The 18809-nt window shown below is 36.4% G+C and overlaps 1 protein-coding gene across 1 annotated transcript in view; it reads left to right on the top strand.

Annotated features, from left to right (window-relative positions):
- Positions 1–15883, top strand: part of TMEM38B (transmembrane protein 38B) — a 67280-nt gene extending 51397 nt beyond the window's left edge. Inside the window, exon 6 of the mRNA XM_036856654.1 lies at positions 15122–15883. Coding sequence (XP_036712549.1) covers positions 15122–15337 — 216 coding nt within the window. The 3' untranslated portion in view covers positions 15338–15883. The remainder of the gene's footprint in view (positions 1–15121) is intronic.
- The last annotated feature ends 2926 nt before the right edge of the window (positions 15884–18809 follow it).

Consider the following 18809-nt stretch of genomic DNA (forward strand, 5'->3'; position numbering starts at 1 on the left):
AGAGTGGGCAACCTTGTCTTGTTCCTGATCTTAGTGGAAATGGTTTCAGTTTTTCACCATGGAGGATGATGTTAGCTGTGGGTTTGTCATATATGGCCTTTATTATGTTGAGGACAGTTCCCTCTATGCCTACTTTCTGCAGGGCTTTTATCATAAATGGGTGTTGAATTTTGTCGAAAGCTTTCTCTGCATCTATTGAGATGATCATATGGTTTTTCTCCTTCAGTTTGTTAATATGGTGTATCACGTTGATTGATTTGCGTATGTTGAAGAATCCTTGCATTCCTGGAATAAACCCCACTTGATCATGGTGTATGATCCTTTTAATGTGCTGTTGGATTCTGTTTGCTAGTATTTTGTTGAGGATTTTTGCATCTATGTTCATCAGTGATATTGGCCTGTAGTTTTCTTTCTTTGTGACATCTTTGTCTGGTTTTGGTATCAGGGTGATGGTGGCCTCATAGAATGCGTTTGGGAGTGTTCCTCCCTCTGCAATATTTTGGAAGAGTTTGAGCAGGATAGGTGTTAGCTCTTCTCTAAATGTTTGATAGAATTCGCCTGTGAAGCCATCTGGTCCTGGGCTTTTGTTTGTTGGAAAATTTTTAATCACAGTTTCAATTTCAGTGCTTGTGATTGGTCTGTTCATATTTTCTATTTCTTCCTGGTTCAGTCTCGGAAGGTTGTGCATTTCTAAGAATTTGTCCATTTCTTCCAGGTTGTCCATTTTATTGGCATAGAGTTGCTTGTAGTAATCTCTCATGATTGTTTGTATTTCTGCAGTGTCCGTAGTTACTTCTCCTTTTTCATTTCTAATTCTATTGATTTGAGTCTTCTCCCTTTTTTTCTTGATGAGTCTGGCTAATGGTTTATCAATTTTGTTTATCTTCTCAAAGAACCAGCTTTTAGTTTTATTGATCTTTGCTATTGTTTCCTTCATTTCTTTTTCATTTATTTCTGATCTGATTTTTATGATTTCTTTCCTTCTGCTAACTTTGGGGTTTTTTTGTTCTTCTTTCTCTAATTGCTTTAGGTGCAAGGTTAGGTTGTTTATTTGAAATGTTTCCTGTTTCTTAAGGTAGGATTGTATTGCTATAAACTTCCCTCTTAGAACTGCTTTTGCTGCATCCCATAGGTTTTGAGTCGTCGTGTCTCCATTGTCATTTGTTTCTAGGTATTTTTTGATTTCCCCTTTGATTTCTTCAGTGACCACTTGGTTATTAAGTAGTGTATTGTTTAGCTTCCATGTGTTTGTATTTTTTACAGATCTTTTCCTGTAATTGATATATAGTCTCATAGCGTTGTGGTCGAAAAAGATACTTGATACGATTTCAATTTTCTTAAATTTACCAAGGCTTGATTTGTGACCCAAGATATGATCTATCCTGGAGAATGTTCCATGAGCACTTGAGAAGAATGTGTATTCTGTACTTTTTGGGTGGAATGTCCTATAAATATCAATTAAGTCCATCTTGTTTAATGTATCATTTAAAGCTTGTGTTTCCTTATTTATTTTCGTTTTGGATGATCTGTCCATTGGTGAAAGTGGGGTGTTAAAGTCCCCTACTATGATTCTGTTACTGTCGATTTCCCCTTTTATGGCTGTTAGTATTTGCCTTATGTATTGAGGTGCTCCTATGTTGGGTGCATAAATATTTACAATTGTTATATCTTCTTGGATCGATCCCTTGATCATTATGTAGTGTCCTTCTTTGTCTCTTGTAATAGTCTTTATTTTAAAGTCTATTTTGTCTGATATGAGAGTTGCTATCCCAGCTTTCTTTTGATTTCCATTTGCATGGAATATCTTTTTCCATCCCCTCACTTTCAGTCTGTATGTGTCCCTAGTCTGAAGTGGGTCTCTTGTAGACAGCATATATACAGGTCTTGTTTTTGTATCCATTCAGCCAGTCTGTGTCTTTTGGTTGGAGCATTTAATCCATTTATGTTTAAGGTAATTCTTGATATGTATGTTCCTATTACCACTTTCTTAATTGTTTTGGGTTTGTTATTGTAGGTCTTTTCCTTCTCTTGTGTTTCCTGCCTAGAGAAGTTCCTTTAGCATTTGTTGTAAAGCTGGTTTGGTGGTGCTGAATTCTCTTAGCTTTTGCTTGTCTGTAAAGGTTTTAATTTCTCCGTCAAATCTGAATGAGATCCTTGCTGGGTGGAGTAATCTTGGTTGTAGGTTTTTCTCCTTCATCACTCTAAATATGTCCTGCCACTCCCTTCTGGCTTGCAGAGTTTCTGCTGAAAGATCAGCTGTTAGCCTTATGGGGATTCTCTTGTGTGTTACTTGTTTTTCCCTTGCTGCTTTTAATATTTGTTCTTTGTATTTAATTTTTGATAGTTTGATTAATATGTGTCTTGGCGTGTTTTTCCTTGGATTTATCCTGTGTGGGACTCTCTGTGCTTCCTGGACTTGATTAACTATTTCCTTTCCCATATTAGGGAAGTTTTCAACTATAATCTCTTGAAATATTTTCTCAGACCCTTTCTTTTTCTCTTCTTCTTCTGGGACCCCTATAATTCGAATGTTGGTGCATTTAATGTCCCAGAGGTCTCTGAGACTGTCCTCAATTCTTTTCATTCTTTTTTCTTTATTCTGCTCTGCAGTAGTTATTTCCCCTATTTTATCTTCCAGGTCACTTATCTGTTCTTCTGCCTCAGTTATTCTGCTATTGATCCCTTCTAGAGAATTTTTAATTTCATTTATTGTGTTGTTCATCTCTGTTTGTTTGCTCTTTAGTTCTTCTAGGTCCTTGTTAAACGTTTCTTGTATTTTCTCCATTCTGTTTCCAAGATTTTGGATCATCTTTACTCTCATTACTCTGAACTCTTGTACAGGTAGACTGCCTATTTCCTCTTCATTTGTTTGGTCTGTTGGGTTTTTGCCTTGCTCCTTCATCTGCTCTGTGTTTCTCTGTCTTCTCATTTTGCTTAACTTAGTGTGTTTGGGGTCTCCTTTTCTCAGGCTGCAGGTTCGTAGTTTCTGTTGTTTTTAGTGTCTGTCCCCAGTGGCTAAGGTTGGTTCAGTGGGTTGTGTAGGCTTCCTGGTGGAGGGGACTAGTACCTGTGTTCTGGTGGATGAGGCTGTATCTTGTCTTTCTGGTCGCAGGTCCACGTGTGGTGGTGTGTTTTGGGGTGTCTGTGACCTTATTATGATTTTAGGCAGCCTCTGTGCTAATGGATGGGGTTGTGTTCCTGTCTTGCTAGTTGTTTGGCATAGGGTGTCCTGCACTGTAGCTTGCTGGTCGTTGAGTGGAGCTGGGTCTTGGCGTTGAGATGGAGATCTCTGGGAAGTTTTCGTTGTTTGATTTTACATGGAGCTAAGAGGTCTCTTGTGGATCAGTGTCCTGAACTTGGCTCTCTCACCTCAGTGACACAGCCTTGATGCCTGGCTGGAGCACCAAGAGCCTGTCCTCCATACGGCTCAGAATAAAAGGGAGAAAAGAAAGAATGAAGAAGATAAAATTAAATAAAATAAAGTTATTACAATAAAAAATAAAAAATAATTATTAAGAATAAAAACTTTTTTAAGTAATAAAAAAAAAAGGATAGACAGAACCCTAGGACTAATGGTAAAAGCAAAGCTATACAGATAAAATCACACATAGAAGCATACAGATACACACTCAAAAAAAGAGAAAAAGGGAAAAAAGTATATATATCGTTGCTCCCAAAGTCCATCTCCTCAATTTGGGATGATTCGTTGTCTATTCAGGTATTCCGCAGATGCAGGGTACATCAAGTTGATTGTGGAGCTTTAATCCACTGCTCCTGAGCCTGCTGGGAGAAATTTCCCTTTCTCTTCTTTGTTCGAACAGCTCCTGGCAGCTTTGGATTTGGACCCGCCTCTGCGTGTAGGTTGCCTGAGGGCATCTGTTCTTCACTCAGACAGGACGGGATTAAAGGAGCAGCTGATTCATGGGCTCTGGCTCACTCAGGGGGGGGGGGGGGGGGGGGGGGGGGGGGGGGGGGGGGGGGGGGGGGGGGGGGTAAGGGTGCGGAATGCGGGGCGAGCCTGTGGCGGCAGAGGCCGGCGTGACGTTGCACCAGCCTGAGGCGTGCCGTGCGTTCTCCCCCGGGGAAGTTGTCCCTGGATCACGGGACCCTGGCAGTGGCAGGCTGCACAGGCTCCCAGGAGGGGCGGTGTGGATAGTGACCTGTGCTCGCACACAGCCTTCTTGGTGGCTGCAGTAGCAGCCTTAGTGTCTCATGCCCGTCTCTGGGGTCCGCGCTGATAGCCGTGGCCCTCGCCCGTCTCTGGAGCTCCTTTATGTGGCGCTCTTAATCCCCTCTCCTTGCGCACCAGGAAACAAAGAGGCAAGAAAACGTCTCTTGCCTCTTCGGCAGCTCCAGACTTTTCCCCGGACTCCCTCCCGGCCAGCTGTGGCGCACTAGCCCCCTTCAGGCTGTGTTCACGCGGCCAACCCCAGTCCTCTCCTGGGATCCAACCTCTGAAGCCCGAGCCTCAGCTCCCAGCCCCCACCCGTCCCGGCGGGTGAGCAGACAAGCCTCTCGGGCTGGTGAGTGCTAGTCGGCACCGATCCTCTGTGTGGGAATCTCTCGGCTTTGCCCTCCACACCCCTGTTGCTGCGCTCTCCTCCGTGGCTCCGAAGCTCCCCCCTTCCGCCACTGGCAGTCTCCGCCCACAAAGGGGCTTCCTAGTGTGTGGAAACCTTTCCTCCTTCACCGCTCTCTCCCACTGGTGCAGGTCCCTTCCCTATTCTTTTGTCTCCGTTTTTTCTTTTTTCTTTTACCCTACCCAGGTACGTGGGGAGTTTCTTGCCTTTTGGGAGGTCTGAGGTCTTTTGCCAGCGTTCAGTAGGTGTTCTGTAGGAGTTGTTCCACATGTAGATGTATTTCTGATGTATTTGTGGGGAGGAAGGTGATCTCCACATCTTACTCTTCTGCCATCTTGAAGCTCCTCTCTATTTTTAGTTTTTAAGGCACCTCCATACTGCTCTCTATAGTGGCTGTACCAATTTACATTCCCACCAACAGTGTAGGACGGTTCCTTTTTTGCCACACCCTCTCCAGCATTTATTGTTTGTAGACTTTTTGATGATGGCCATTCTGACTGGTGTGAGATGATACCTCATTGTGGTTTTGATTTGCATTTCTCTGATAATTAGCAATATGGAGCATTTTTTCATATGCCTGTTGGCCATCTGTATGTTCCCTTTGGAGAAATGTCTGTGTAGATCTGCCCATTTTTTGATTGGGTTGTTTGTTTTTCTGATATTGAGCTGTTTGTATATTTTGGAGATGAATCCCTTGTTAGTGCCTCGTTTGCAAATTTCTCTCAGTCCGTAGGTTGTCTTTTTGTTTTGTTTATGGTTTCCTTTGCTGCACAAAAGCTTTTAAGTTTAACATATACACACCGCTATATATAAAAAAGATAACCATCAAGGACCTACTGTATGGAACAGGGAACTATACTCAATACTTTGTAATACCTGTAAGAGAAAAGAATCTGAAAAAGAATACACACACACACGCACACACACATATATATACACACATATATATATATATAAATATGAGAAACTGAGTCACTGTGCTGTACACCTGAAGCTAACACGACATAGTCAACTATACTTCAGTAAAAAAAATTGAAAAAAACCCCTCTATTCCAAATACTTTTTATCTCTAAGAAATATTTCATAACAAGATTTTAGCCTTAAAAAATAAAAAACATCTCTTGTAGAACCCTGAATATTCAGCAGTTCATAAACATTCTTGAACTGTTAAGAAAAATTAAGGGATAAAGGATTAAAAGCCTAATAAATAATTGAAAGAAATCTATCAACAGACAATTCACACAACAAAGATATGATGTCCCTTAAACATATGAAAACGTGACACTCATTTGGGAATATATTAATGAAAATTACACTCAGATACCATTTCTCATCAGATTGGCAAAAATTAAAGTCTGGCTGCATATCCTGTTTAGAGAGAGAATTGGGCACTAACTTTAATGGCAGTTTGTCTAACTCCATAATAAAATTTGTTGGTATTTTTATTGAGATTGTATTCAGTTTATAAATTAACTTAGGGTGGCAGTTATATTACATAGGGACAGAAGCATACAGTGAGACAGGAGAGAGGACAGAGTCATGAGGTTTTCTAATATTTAGAGAAGGAATATCCAGAATGAGAAATGGGAAGGAAGCTGCTAGAAACCAGGAGATGGTATTAAGAAGGATGGACTGGTCAGTTATGCTGCATGCTGTTGAGAGGTGTTTTCAGATAGTAGAGTATTTTGTTGAACACATGAATGAGGGACAATGGTATTAGGCCCTTTCGGGGGATACAATTGGACATGTAAACTTTGAATAAGACACTGTCTTCAAGATGTTATTGTCTAAAAAGAAATATGAGGCATCGTACTTTTAAACTTATGAGGATACGGACTAAGTTTGTTTTATTCATCACTGTATCCCTAGCATTGTGTCTGGTGCATGTAGTAGATTTTTAATATATATTTGTTGACTGATAAATGACTAAAATGCTCTTTCATAGGTGTCTCTGTATTTAATTCTCTCATACTTATTTATCTAAGACTGTACTACCAGATAAACAGTTTATTTAACCAACTTATTGAAGAGATTTATAAAAATGAAGATCTGAAGATTTGACAGTCATTCAGGTTAATAATTATTAATGTCTGAGTGAGTGATATCACCAATGAAGAAAGCATAGAGTAACCAGAAAACCAGGCTGAATATGCCATGTACCAGAAGTTAATTATAGGGCAAAGTGATTTTCATTGGAGGGCACTGGGGGAGGTTTAATGGAGTAGACACTTTGCAGTTGCCCTGCAAAGGATTGTTTGGATTTGGGCAGATGGAGGCAGGAAGAAGTATGTTCTGGGTGGAGAGAAAGATTAATTATGCAAATTTTGCTTATATAGATATATTGTAATAGTCTTTGAATTATTCATGTGAGGTAGAAGTATTTTCATTCATTATACTCTCATTGCTATGCACTCATTGCTATGCACTATAGAGGATTTAAATTACATGAGTACTGTTTGTGCCTTTGAGGAACTTATATTTTAGGTCACATTTTTCTGGGCATATTTTGAAATCATATAACATGAGATATTATATAAAGAATATGCCAAAGCAATCTTGAGAAAGAAAAATGGAACTGGAGGAATTAGGCGCCCGGACTTCAGACTATACTACAAAGCTACAGTAATCAAGACAGTATGGTACTGATACAAAAACAGAAATATAGATCAATGGAACAGGATAGAAAGCCCAGAGATAAACCTAGGCTTAAACCTAAATGTAAGGCCTGACACTATAAAACTCTTAGAGGAAAACATAGGCAGAACACTGTATGACATAAATCACAGCAAGATCCTTTTTGACTCACCTCCTAGAGAAATGGAAATAAAAACAAAAATAAACAAATGGGACCTAATGAAACTTAAAAGCTTTTGCACAGCAAAGGAAACCATAAACAAGACGAAAAGACAGCCATCAGAATGAGAGAAAATATTTGCAAATGAAGCAGCTGACGAAGGATTAATCTCCTAAATATACAAGCAGCTCATGCAGCTCAATATCAAAAAAACAAACAACCCAACCCCAAAATGGGCAGAAGACCTAAACAGACATTTCTCCAAAGAAGATATACAGATTGCCAGCAAACACATGAAAGGATGCTCAACATCACTAATCATTAGAGAAATGCTAATCAAAACTACAATGAGGTATCACCTCACACCTGTCAGAATGGCCATCATCAAAAAATCTACAAACAGTAAATGCTGGAGAGGGTGTGGAGAAAAGGGAACCCTCTTGCACTGTTGGTGGGAATGTAAATTGATACAGCCACTATGGAGAACAGTATGGAGGTTCCTTAAAAAACTAAAGATAGAACTATCATATGACCTGCAATCTGACTACTGAGCATATACCCTGAGAAAACCATAATTCAAAAAGAGACATGTGCCACGATGTTCATTGCAGCACTATTTACAATACCCAGGACATGGAAGCAACCTAAGTGTCCATCGACAGATGAATGGATAAAGAAGATGTGGCACATATATACAATGGAATATTACTCAGCCATAAAAAGAAACGAAATTGAGGTATTTGTAGTGAGGTGGATGGACCTAGAGTCTGTCATATAGAGTGAAGTAAGTCAGAAAGAGAAAAACAAATACCGTATGCTAACACATATATATGGAATCTAAAAAAAAATGGTTCTGAAGAACCTAGGGGCAGGACAGGAATAAAGACCCAGACATAGAGAATGGACTTAAGGACACGGGGATGGGGAAGGGTAAGCTGGGACGAAGTGAGAGAGTGGCATGGACATATATACACTACCAAATGTAAAATAGATAGCTAGTGGGAAGCAGCCACATAACACAGGGAGATCAGCTCGGTGCTTTGTGATCACCTAGAGGGGTGGGATAGGGAGGGTGGGAGGGAGACGCAAGAGGGAGGAGATATGGGGATATTAAGTATATGTATAGCTGATTCACTTTGTTATACAGCAGAAACTAACACAACAATGTAAAGCAATTATACTCCAATAAAGATGTTAAAAAAAAAAAAGAATGTGGCAGAGCACAAACAATTTCTTTACTGGAATTAATTTGTATTTTAGGATATGTTTAAATATCAGATTAGGGCTTCTACATTCTTTGGTTTACTTCCCTTTTTAAGCAAGAGACTATGAAGTCAAATGCTGTTTAATTTAGGTAATATGCTTTTTCTTTTAATAGTTTGCTAAATAGGGAGACAGTTTTATATTTTATTTATAGAAGAATAAGGGTTCATTCCATTTGTCACCATTATATTTGTGTCACCTTATTGAATTAAGCCCTAAGAAGAGGCTGAATTCACAGAAATCCATCCATGTACCTCATAAGTCTATCTCAGCAGTAATTTATGATGCCAGCAGTACTCCTTAGCTGAGTGATGAGTCTACTGGGAGTGGAGAGTCTATTAAAACTCGACTTTGAAAAATACTTAGTATAGTTCATGTTCTCAGGAAGTACTTTAGATCCTGACACTCATCTCTTTTGGATTTTGTAAAAAGACATTGCTGTTTTCCTGACAGTGGACCATTGTTTGACCTGAATTCTTTTGTTTTTTGTTGGCCGTCCATGAAGTCAAGCTATGACCAGGATAATTAATGCCAGTACACCTCATTGTAACTATTTATTCTAAAGAATAATTTAATCTAAAGAAATTCTTCTTAGATATTAACCAGTAATGGTATAAACTTGGAGGTTAACATTATATTTGTAATCTTCTCACTCTATATTCTCTCCAGGTGATTACATTTTAATTCATGCCTTTACCTTTTACTTGTATGGTAACGACTTCCAAATCCATATCCCTTACTTAATGTTTCTGGGCAAACCTCCATTACTGCACTTACTTTTTACGGTTTTGTAATTACTGATTTACTTGGCTGTCTCTGGCTAGTCTGTAAGATTTTTGAGGGCAGAGATTACATTCAACATTGTTTTGGCAGCCAGGTGTAACGCACAAGCAGATTATTTTAATCCTGTGGATTTTAGGCTTTGTTAGTGCTATTCTGTTTCAGATTTGCCTTTCTAGAATGTGACCCTTTTGGGGTCTCAATTTAAGCCCGAGGTGTACCCCTGGGCAGGTCCACCTTGCCTGGCTTTGAACTCCAACCTGTCTTCCCAGAACCAAGCAGTGGGCTACTCAGCTCTTTGGCCTCCCAGCTGTTGTTCTCTGCTAGGTTTTTGAAATCTGTTTCTATGTTTGCAGTTTAGCATTGGTAAACTCCTCCAGCACAGACTACGCATGGACTTGGGGGCTTACTTAATGTGGTTCACTCCTCTTTGAGCTGTTATTGCTCTCAAGTGCTAGACGCTTTGGCCTTCTCAGACTCCAGCCTCTGTCTCTTTAACCCATTTGGGACTTCTGCATTTCATTTCCCTATGCTGTGAATTGACACATGTCCTTAAAAGAAAAAGCCAGGATAAATGTGGAGTTCACTTTGTTCAACTTCCTTTCTTTTAGGGATCATAACCCCACCAGGTTATACCTGTATTGGTTGTTCTCCAGTGTCTTTTTACAGTTGTTTTATGTATTTGTGTCTTTTATATTGATTTTGTTGAGATACTGAGTCTGATATAAGCTCTTTAGTCACAGCTGGCCTGTAGTTTATGTGCATGCATTAAAAAAAGGTTTATTTGTTATTCGTTTATTTTTATTGTGGTCAAATTGGCATAACAAAATCAGCTGTTTATACAATTCAGTGGTGTTTAGTACATTCACAATGCTGTGTGCATGCATTTTTAAATTTATATAAATGATAGTACGTTATAGCGTTTGTTCTTCGTCTCATTTTCACCTAACAATATATTTTAAGAATTTTTCCATATAACTTTACAATTTATTATTTTTAACAATTACACAGTATACATTTCACTTATCCATTCCTCTTGTGATAGACACCCACTTTGTCTCCAACTCCCCACTACCTAGACTATATTGCAGATAATAAGAATTTACTCTTGTTTCCATTGTCCTCAGGAAAGCTGATTATGTAGGGACCTCCTGTGAAAATTTAATTCCAAAAATATCTAGTTTGATTCATTATCTGAGATCTGCTGGAGGAATTGCCCCTTGGAAATTTATGGGCTTTTGGGAACCATTCTAGTCCATAACGTTGTCCCAGATTCATTTTGGCACCAGTATGATTTCTTGAGCAAATCTAAACATCTCTGAACACTATACATTTTGCCAGATAAAAGATTGGTAGCACTCCATTCTATCTCTCAGTGTCTCAGTTGCTTATATATATTAATATATATGGAAAAAATTGGATGGCTAGAGACTTACTATAGTCCCTCATACTGGCAGGATTCTACAATTTACTGGAAGTCTGTGACTTTAGATAATGATAAACTGCAGTGTATTTAGTGATCAAACTCAAAATCTGAGTGTTCCAAACTGCTTAACCACTTATTAGCTCTGTGACTTTGAGCAAGTTACTTAACCTGTCAAAACCTCAGTTCCACCTCTCTTAGATGAGAGTAATAATAGAGTAGTTTTTGGATTACATTTAAAGAGAATAAGGTAATACAAAACACTTATCACAGTTCTGGCACATGTTAAGTGCATAGTAATAATAGGTATTCTTGGTCATTTGGTGTAGACTGTAAATGATATTTTATCTTCTTATTTCCTTTCAATACTAAATGTATTTTTTTGCTTATGCTGCTCATTTGGCACTCAAAAATGTGGTATTTTGTATTATTGTTAATGAGTTATGTTCTTTTCCATTAATTAAGTGTAAACTTATAGAGAACAGATTTTTTTTCCAGAACCTAACTTAATTTGCTTCTGCTGAAGATTAAATTAAGAATGCATATTGAACACAGTGAGAACTTCAACAAAGAAAATAGGAAATATAAGAAAGTACTAGATAGAAGTCACAGAGCTGAAGAATATTATAATTGAACTAAAAAATTTACTAGGGGTGTTCAACAGCAGACTAGAAGAAGCAAAAAGGATCAGTGAACTTGAAGACCAGGCAGTGGAACTCACCCAATCATAGCTGCAAAAAGGAAAAAGAATGAAAGAAAGTGAAGATAGCTTAAGGAATTTACGGGACAACATCAGGAGGACTGACATTCACATAACAGGGCTCTCAGAAGGAAAGAGGAGAGAGAAAGGGGCAGAAAAATTATTTGAAGAAAGAATGGCTGAAAACTTCCCTAATCTGGGGGAAGGAAACAAACATGCAGATCCAGAAGCCCAGAGAGTTCCACATAAGGGGACCCCAAAGAGATCCCACCAAGACACATGATAGTTAAAATGTCAAAAGTTTAAGACAAAGAGAGATTCTTAAAAGTAGCAATGGAAAAACAGTGTGTTATGTATAAAGGAACCCCCATAAGACTATGAGCAGATATTTCCAGTAGAAACTTTGCAGGCCAGAATGGAGTGGCATAATATATTCAAAGCACTGAAGGAAAAAAACTCCCAACCTAAATTACTCCACCTGGCAGTTACATCCAGAATTAGAGGAGAGAGAAAGAACTTTTCCAGACAAGCAAAAGCTAGAGCTTATCACCACTAAATTGACCTTACACAAAATATTAAAGGGACTTCTTTAGGCTGAAAGGAAAGGATGCTAATTAGTAACAAGAAAACATATGACAATATAAATCTCACTGGTTAGGGTTAATATATAGTAAAGGTAGTGGTTTAATCACTTATAAAGTTAGTATGAATGTTAAAAGACAAAAGTAGTAAAAATAACTAACTATAATAATTAAGGGATACACACAAGATAAAAAGATGTAAAATGTAACATCAAAAACAAAAAACATTGAGGGGGAGAGTAAAAATATAGAACATTAAAATGCATTTATACTTAAGTTATTATCAACTTAAAATAGACTGTCACTAACATAAGTTGTTATATGAACATATGATAACTATAAAGCATTTATACTTATTATCAACTTAAAGTAGACTGTCACTAACATAAGTTGTTATATGAAAATATAACTACAGAGCAAAAACCTGTAGTATGTACACAAAAGATAACAAGAAAGTAATCTAAGCATACCACTAGAGAAAGTCATCAAGCCATAATGGAAGTGAGCAAGGGAAGAAGAAAGGACCAGAGAGGAACAACAAAACAGCCAGAAAACAATTAACAAAATGACAGTAAGTACATACTTGTTAATTACTTTAAATGTAAATTGACTGAACTCTCTATTCGGAAGACATAGAGTAGCTGAATAGATAAAAAAAATAAGACCCATCTATATGCTGCCTGCAAGAGACTCACTGCAGATATGAGGAGAGAAATAGACTGAAAGTGAAGGGATGGAAAAATATATTCCATGCAAATGGAAACCCAAAGAAAGTTGGGATAGCTATACTTATATCAAACAAAATAGACTTTAAAACAAAGACTAATTAGAAAGAAGGGCATTACATAATGATAAAGGGGTCATTTCTAATAAGAGTATATATAACATTTGCAAATATTTATGTACCAACATAAATATATAAAGCAAATATTAACAGACCTAAAGAGAGAAATAGCAAAACAATAATAGTAGGGGACTTATTGAAGTCCCCTCATTTACAACAATGGATAGATCACTAGACAGAGAATCAAGAAGGAAACATTGCCCCAAGGACATATTAGACTAGATAGACTTAACTAAAGATATAGACAGGACATTCCATCCAAAAGCAACAGAATACATATTCTTCTCAAACACACATGGAATATTCTCCAGGATTCATCATATGTTAGATCATAAAACAAGTCTTAATAAATTTAAGAAGATGAAAATCATATCAAGAATCTTTTCCAGCTAGAATAGTATGAAACTGGAAATTGTTTACTAGGAAGAAAACTGGAAAAATCACAAACATGTGGGAATTAAACATAATGCTATAGAACAACCAGTGGGTCAGTGAAGAAATAACAGAGAAATCAAAAAAATACCTTGAGACAAAAATGGAAATACAACATTCCAATCTTATGGGATGCAGCAAAAGTAGTTTTAAGAGGGACGTTCATAGCAATAAATGCCTACCTCAAGAAATGAGAAAAATCTCAAATAACCTAACTTTATACCTTAAGGAACTAGAAAAAGAACAAATGAAGCCCAAAGTTAATGGAAGGAAGGAAATAACATAGAGCAGAAATAAATGAAATACAGACTAAAAGGACAATAGAAAAGACCAAACTAAGAGTTGGTTCTTTGAAAAGATAAACAAAATTAACAAATCTTTAGTTAGACTCACCAAGAAAGAAAACGAGATAACTCAAGTGGATAAAATCAGAAATGAAAGAGGAGACGTTACAACTGATACCACGAAAATACAAGGGATTGAGACTGCTATGAACACTTATATGCCAACAACGTGGACAACCTAGAAGAAATGGACATATTTCTAGAAACATACAACCTGTCAAGACTGAATCACAAAGAAATAGAAAATCTGAACAGACCAGTTACCAGTAAGGAGATTGTATCAGTGATCAGAAACCTCCCAACAAATAAAAATCCAGGACCAGACAGTTTTGCTGGTGAATTCTACCAAACATTACAAGAATTAATACCAATCCTTCTCAAACTCTTACAAAAATAAAAGATGAGGGAATGCTTCCAAACTCATTTTACAAGGCCAACATTACCATGAAACCAAAACCAGAACAGACAAGGATGCCAGAAGAAAAGAAAATTATGGGACAATATCCCTGATGGGCATAGATGCAAAAACCCCCAACAAAATATTAGCAAACTAAATTCAACAATACATTAAAAAGATTATACATTGTGATCAAGTGGGATTGATTCCAGGGATGCAAGGATGGTTCATCATCTGCAAATCAATCAGTGTGATATATCACATTAACAAAATGAAGGATAAAAATCATATAATCTCAATAGATGCAGAAAAAGCATTTGACAGAATTCAGCATCCATTTACAATAAAAACTCTTAACAAAGTGGGTGTAGAGGAAATGTACCTCAACATAATAGAGGCTATATATGACAAGCCCACAGCTAACATCATAGCCAGGGCATTATGCCTGGTGAAAAAAATGAGACAAAGACAAATGCAGTATGATCTCATTTATGTGTGGAATCTAAAATTTAAAAAAACGCAAGCTCATAGATAGATTAGTGGTTGCCAGAAGTGGAGTGGGGGGGGCGCAGTGACGAGGCTTGGTGAAATGGGTTAAAAGGAGTCAAAAAGTTCAAACTTCCAGTTATAAACAAATAAGTCAACAGTGTGTAACGTATAGCATGGTAACTGTTGTAATACTGTATTGCATATTTGAAAGTTGCTAAGAGAGTAGATCTTAAAAATTCTCATCACATAAAAAAATTTTTGTGTGCTGTGTATGGTGACGGATGTTAACTAGACTTATTGTGGTGGTTATTTTGTAATATATGCAGATATCAAATCATTTTGTACACCTGAAACTAGTATAATGTTATATGTCAATTATACCTCAATAAAAAAAAAGGATTTTGAATCTTTTCTTCTTTTTCACTTTCCCCTCTCAGTTTTAGGAAACAGAAAACATTTGTATTTAAATTCAAAATTGAACTTTTTTTTTTCAGATAACCATGATGATTACAGAGACTGCTGTTATGCCTTTTGCTTGTTTTGAGGATACATTGAATCGGATCCTGTTTGGCTGGCAGCAGCAGTTTTCATCATGTGAAAAGAGAAGCGAAACAAAATCGTCTCTCAATGGTACTGGTTCATCGACCTCAAAACCTATAGCTGATGCTTCAGATAAAGTTCAAAAGAAACATACTAAGAAGACTGAGTAAATTTACTTGATGAGCTTTAGAAGGCAAAAAATTTTCTTTTTCTTATCTACCTGTCAGATTGTGATAAATATTTCTATGTAAATGATGTAAAATAAAGATTATATATAAGGATTGGAGGTGACAAAAAGAAAGAACTTTTTCTGTTTCAGGGAGACTGTCCCTTTCTGGATTGAAATTTCCTGAGTGTTATGAGTGTATCATGTGAAATGGTTTTTCTAAGTTATATATAAAAGATTCTATTGTGATTTTTAAAATAGTTTTATATTGATAAAAGGCTAGTGTTTTTGAATGTTAGAAAAAGTAAACCTACTGTCATTGCAAAATAACAAAAATTAAAGTTTTATTGTTTAATCTAGATATTTTCATGTTTTTTATTTGAATCTATTTGAGCTTTAGTTTAGCAAAATTAAACTTTTATTACACATTACCATTATAATTCTTAGATATGGAAAACAATTCCTGTTTAATTTTGAGTACTAGGAAAAGTAAACTTTACCTAAGTCACTTTATATTATGAATGAAAATAAATTATTAGCTTATATTTCAGAAATAAACATTGTATATTTTGCCCACATTAAATAGAAATATCTGAAATTTTAATTTTTTTCTAGTAATATTTTTCAGTGAGAGCAGAGTATTATTAGTCTTAATCAAGTGTGTTTCATGCCTTGTTTAAACTATTTCTTTTTTCTAAAAAGAAAATCAGGGGTGTAGTTTTTAATAAGTTACTAAGTCCATGTTCTGCTTTGCAAGTTTTGAGGAGCTTATTTTTTTCTCTCTCCTTAAAACACATTTGTTTTAACTGTAGGAGAAATTATTCTTCTCAGCATTTCATATATTCTTAAGTATTATTTCAATTTAAAAATTTCACGTTTTTCTTCTTTTTAATGGGTACTTTTCAGTTTTCTAGTTGAATGTCTCTTACTAGTTTACACAGGTTATATTTTAATGTACATGTACATATATTTTTAGTTTTATTTTAAATTAAAACTAGTTACCCTTATGTAAAAATGCTCAGCTCTAATGAGAATTGTCCTCGGGCATTTGATAACAACCACCTAATTAAGAAGAAACAAACTAAAATCTTGTATGGTAGTAGTCTATTTGAATGAAGAATGATGAAGTGAAATTTGGTAACTTATTGGCAAAAATAATTAAAAGAAGAAGAAAAGGTACTAAATAATGTTAGATTTTCTTATTTTATTTTGTAGTTTAAAACCCAGTTATAATTTTAAAACTTTGTGACTGACATGATTTCTTCTACCAAGACCATGAGCCTGCAAAAAGTTAGTATGTATCAGGCAACTTTGGCTGGTATAGAACTACTCAAATCATATTCAAGTTAGAAGTCTTGATTTTTAAAAATTTTAACAAATATAAACACCAGCAGGGATTATACTTTTGTTAAAAAAATTTTTTGGGGGGGGGAGGACCTTTGATAGCCTTGGGATGCTAAGGAGTTTATTTTTAATATTCTGACAGAAGGCATTGAGTATTTAAGAGTTCTGTATTGCATGTGACACTCTTGTAGTTAACATGTTGCTAATTACTGACTTAGTTTTGAAGTTTGGGTTTAACTGTAGTTGAAATGTTAGGAATCTTATTTTACACTTGTATTAAAGACAAATTTATTAAAATAAGTTATTTAGCACCAATGGAATATTTTATCATTTTTATGTTTTTTCTATTTTTCTTGATTTAGGAGTTTATAACTCCTTTGGCCTTTCGACTGATATATGGTATATAATCAATGATTGCTGTCCGAAAGAGATGTACAACCTTTGTGGAACAAACTTTATTAATCTGTGCAAGTAGCCTATAACCTTTAATTCAAGGTTTTTAGGAAAAAGCTGTACTGGAGGACATGGCTTAGGTTTGAAACCTCCCACCCTTCATCTATTCATGCTGCCTGCAGAGACTTGACTGGATTTGCGAAGCAGATTATTAGACTCCTTACCCAGCCTGTAGCATGAATGAAGCCTGTGGGCCTGCTTCACACAGTCATAGGTGGCACTGAGAAAGTCAATATCTGGTAGGTCTCGTTAAATAAAAGGAGACAAGAAGGTGGCAAGAACATGGGCTGGCTAACTCAGTGATCTCACCCTCTAGTAAAATATGGCCAAATTAATATCAAACTCTGATTTATCAGATTAGTCACTCTTCCTTGCTGAGTGTGCAAGGGCTGGAGAGGGACCAGATAATGTAGAGTGAGTGGATTTCAGTGGAAATTCCAGGTTTCCTGTAGGCAGAGACCAAAAAGTGGAGAGAATAGGGGAGACGTTCCCTCTGTAGTGTATTTTTTTGGTCTTATTCCTGTAAGGCCTACATCATTCCATTAAAATCTACCTCAGATCACAGGTTGATTGCAGTTGAGTGATACATTAGAAATGGAGTAACGTGTACAAGAATACCCTCTCTCCCTCACTGCTTTCTTGGTGTTTACATTTTACTGGTGGTGAGACATACAATAAGCAAACAGATGTGTTCTTGTGGTAATACTAAAGGTTATGAATATATATTAAGCAGGACACAAGGATAGAAAGTGAGAACTGGGGGTACTTGTTAATTAGGAGTTAGAAAAGGCCTTTCTGTTAAAATTGTATTTTACCAGAGACCTGAAGGAAGTGGGTGGGGCAGGCCGGGCAGACATCTGTGTTAAGTGCAAGGGTCATTCTGTTTCTTCATATACTTGACTTAGATTATGTACTTTTTTCCAAAAATTACTCAATTTATTTTTCTTATTTAGTACAGTTTCACACTTGTAGTTTTTAACAGACATATTTCTTTGATAGAATTTATTTTTGTTTCTACAGTTTGTTCTTTTTTTAAGGTAAATTTCACATACAATGAAATGCATAAGTTGTAAGTGTATATTTAAAGAGTTGGCAAATACATACAACCATACAGCCTAAAGTCCTATCAAGAGATAGAAAACATTGCCATTGCCTCAGGAAATTCCTTTCTAGTTAATTCACACCCTCCCCCCCAACTGAATAGAAATAAAATCATGCAATATATTCTCTTCGGCGTAAGACTTCTTTCAAACGACATAATGTTTTTGAAATTTATCTTGTTGTATTTATCAGTAGTTCATTCCTTTTTAATTGCTTGGTAGCATTGTACTATATGAATATGTTGCAGTGTGTTTATCGTATTGATGCACATCAGGGCGTTTCTAGTTTGGGATATTCTGAATAAGCTACTATGAATATTTTTGTACAGTTCTTTTGGGGAACGTATGTTTTTTTATTTCTCTTGAGCAAATACCTAGGAGTAGAATTATGTTTAGTTGTAAAAAAACCACTAGACCTCTTTTCCAAAGTGTTTGTACCATTTTATACTTCACAACAATGTATGAGAGTTCCAGTTGCTCTACATTCTTATCAAGGATTTTTGTTGTCAAGCATTTTAATTTTGTCCATTTTCAATGGGTGGTTTGTAGTTTTTAAGGTTTTAATTTGCATTTCCCTAA

This window comes from Balaenoptera musculus, chromosome 6 (genome assembly GCF_009873245.2).
Source record: "Balaenoptera musculus isolate JJ_BM4_2016_0621 chromosome 6, mBalMus1.pri.v3, whole genome shotgun sequence".
Taxonomy (NCBI): Eukaryota; Metazoa; Chordata; class Mammalia; order Artiodactyla; family Balaenopteridae; genus Balaenoptera; species Balaenoptera musculus.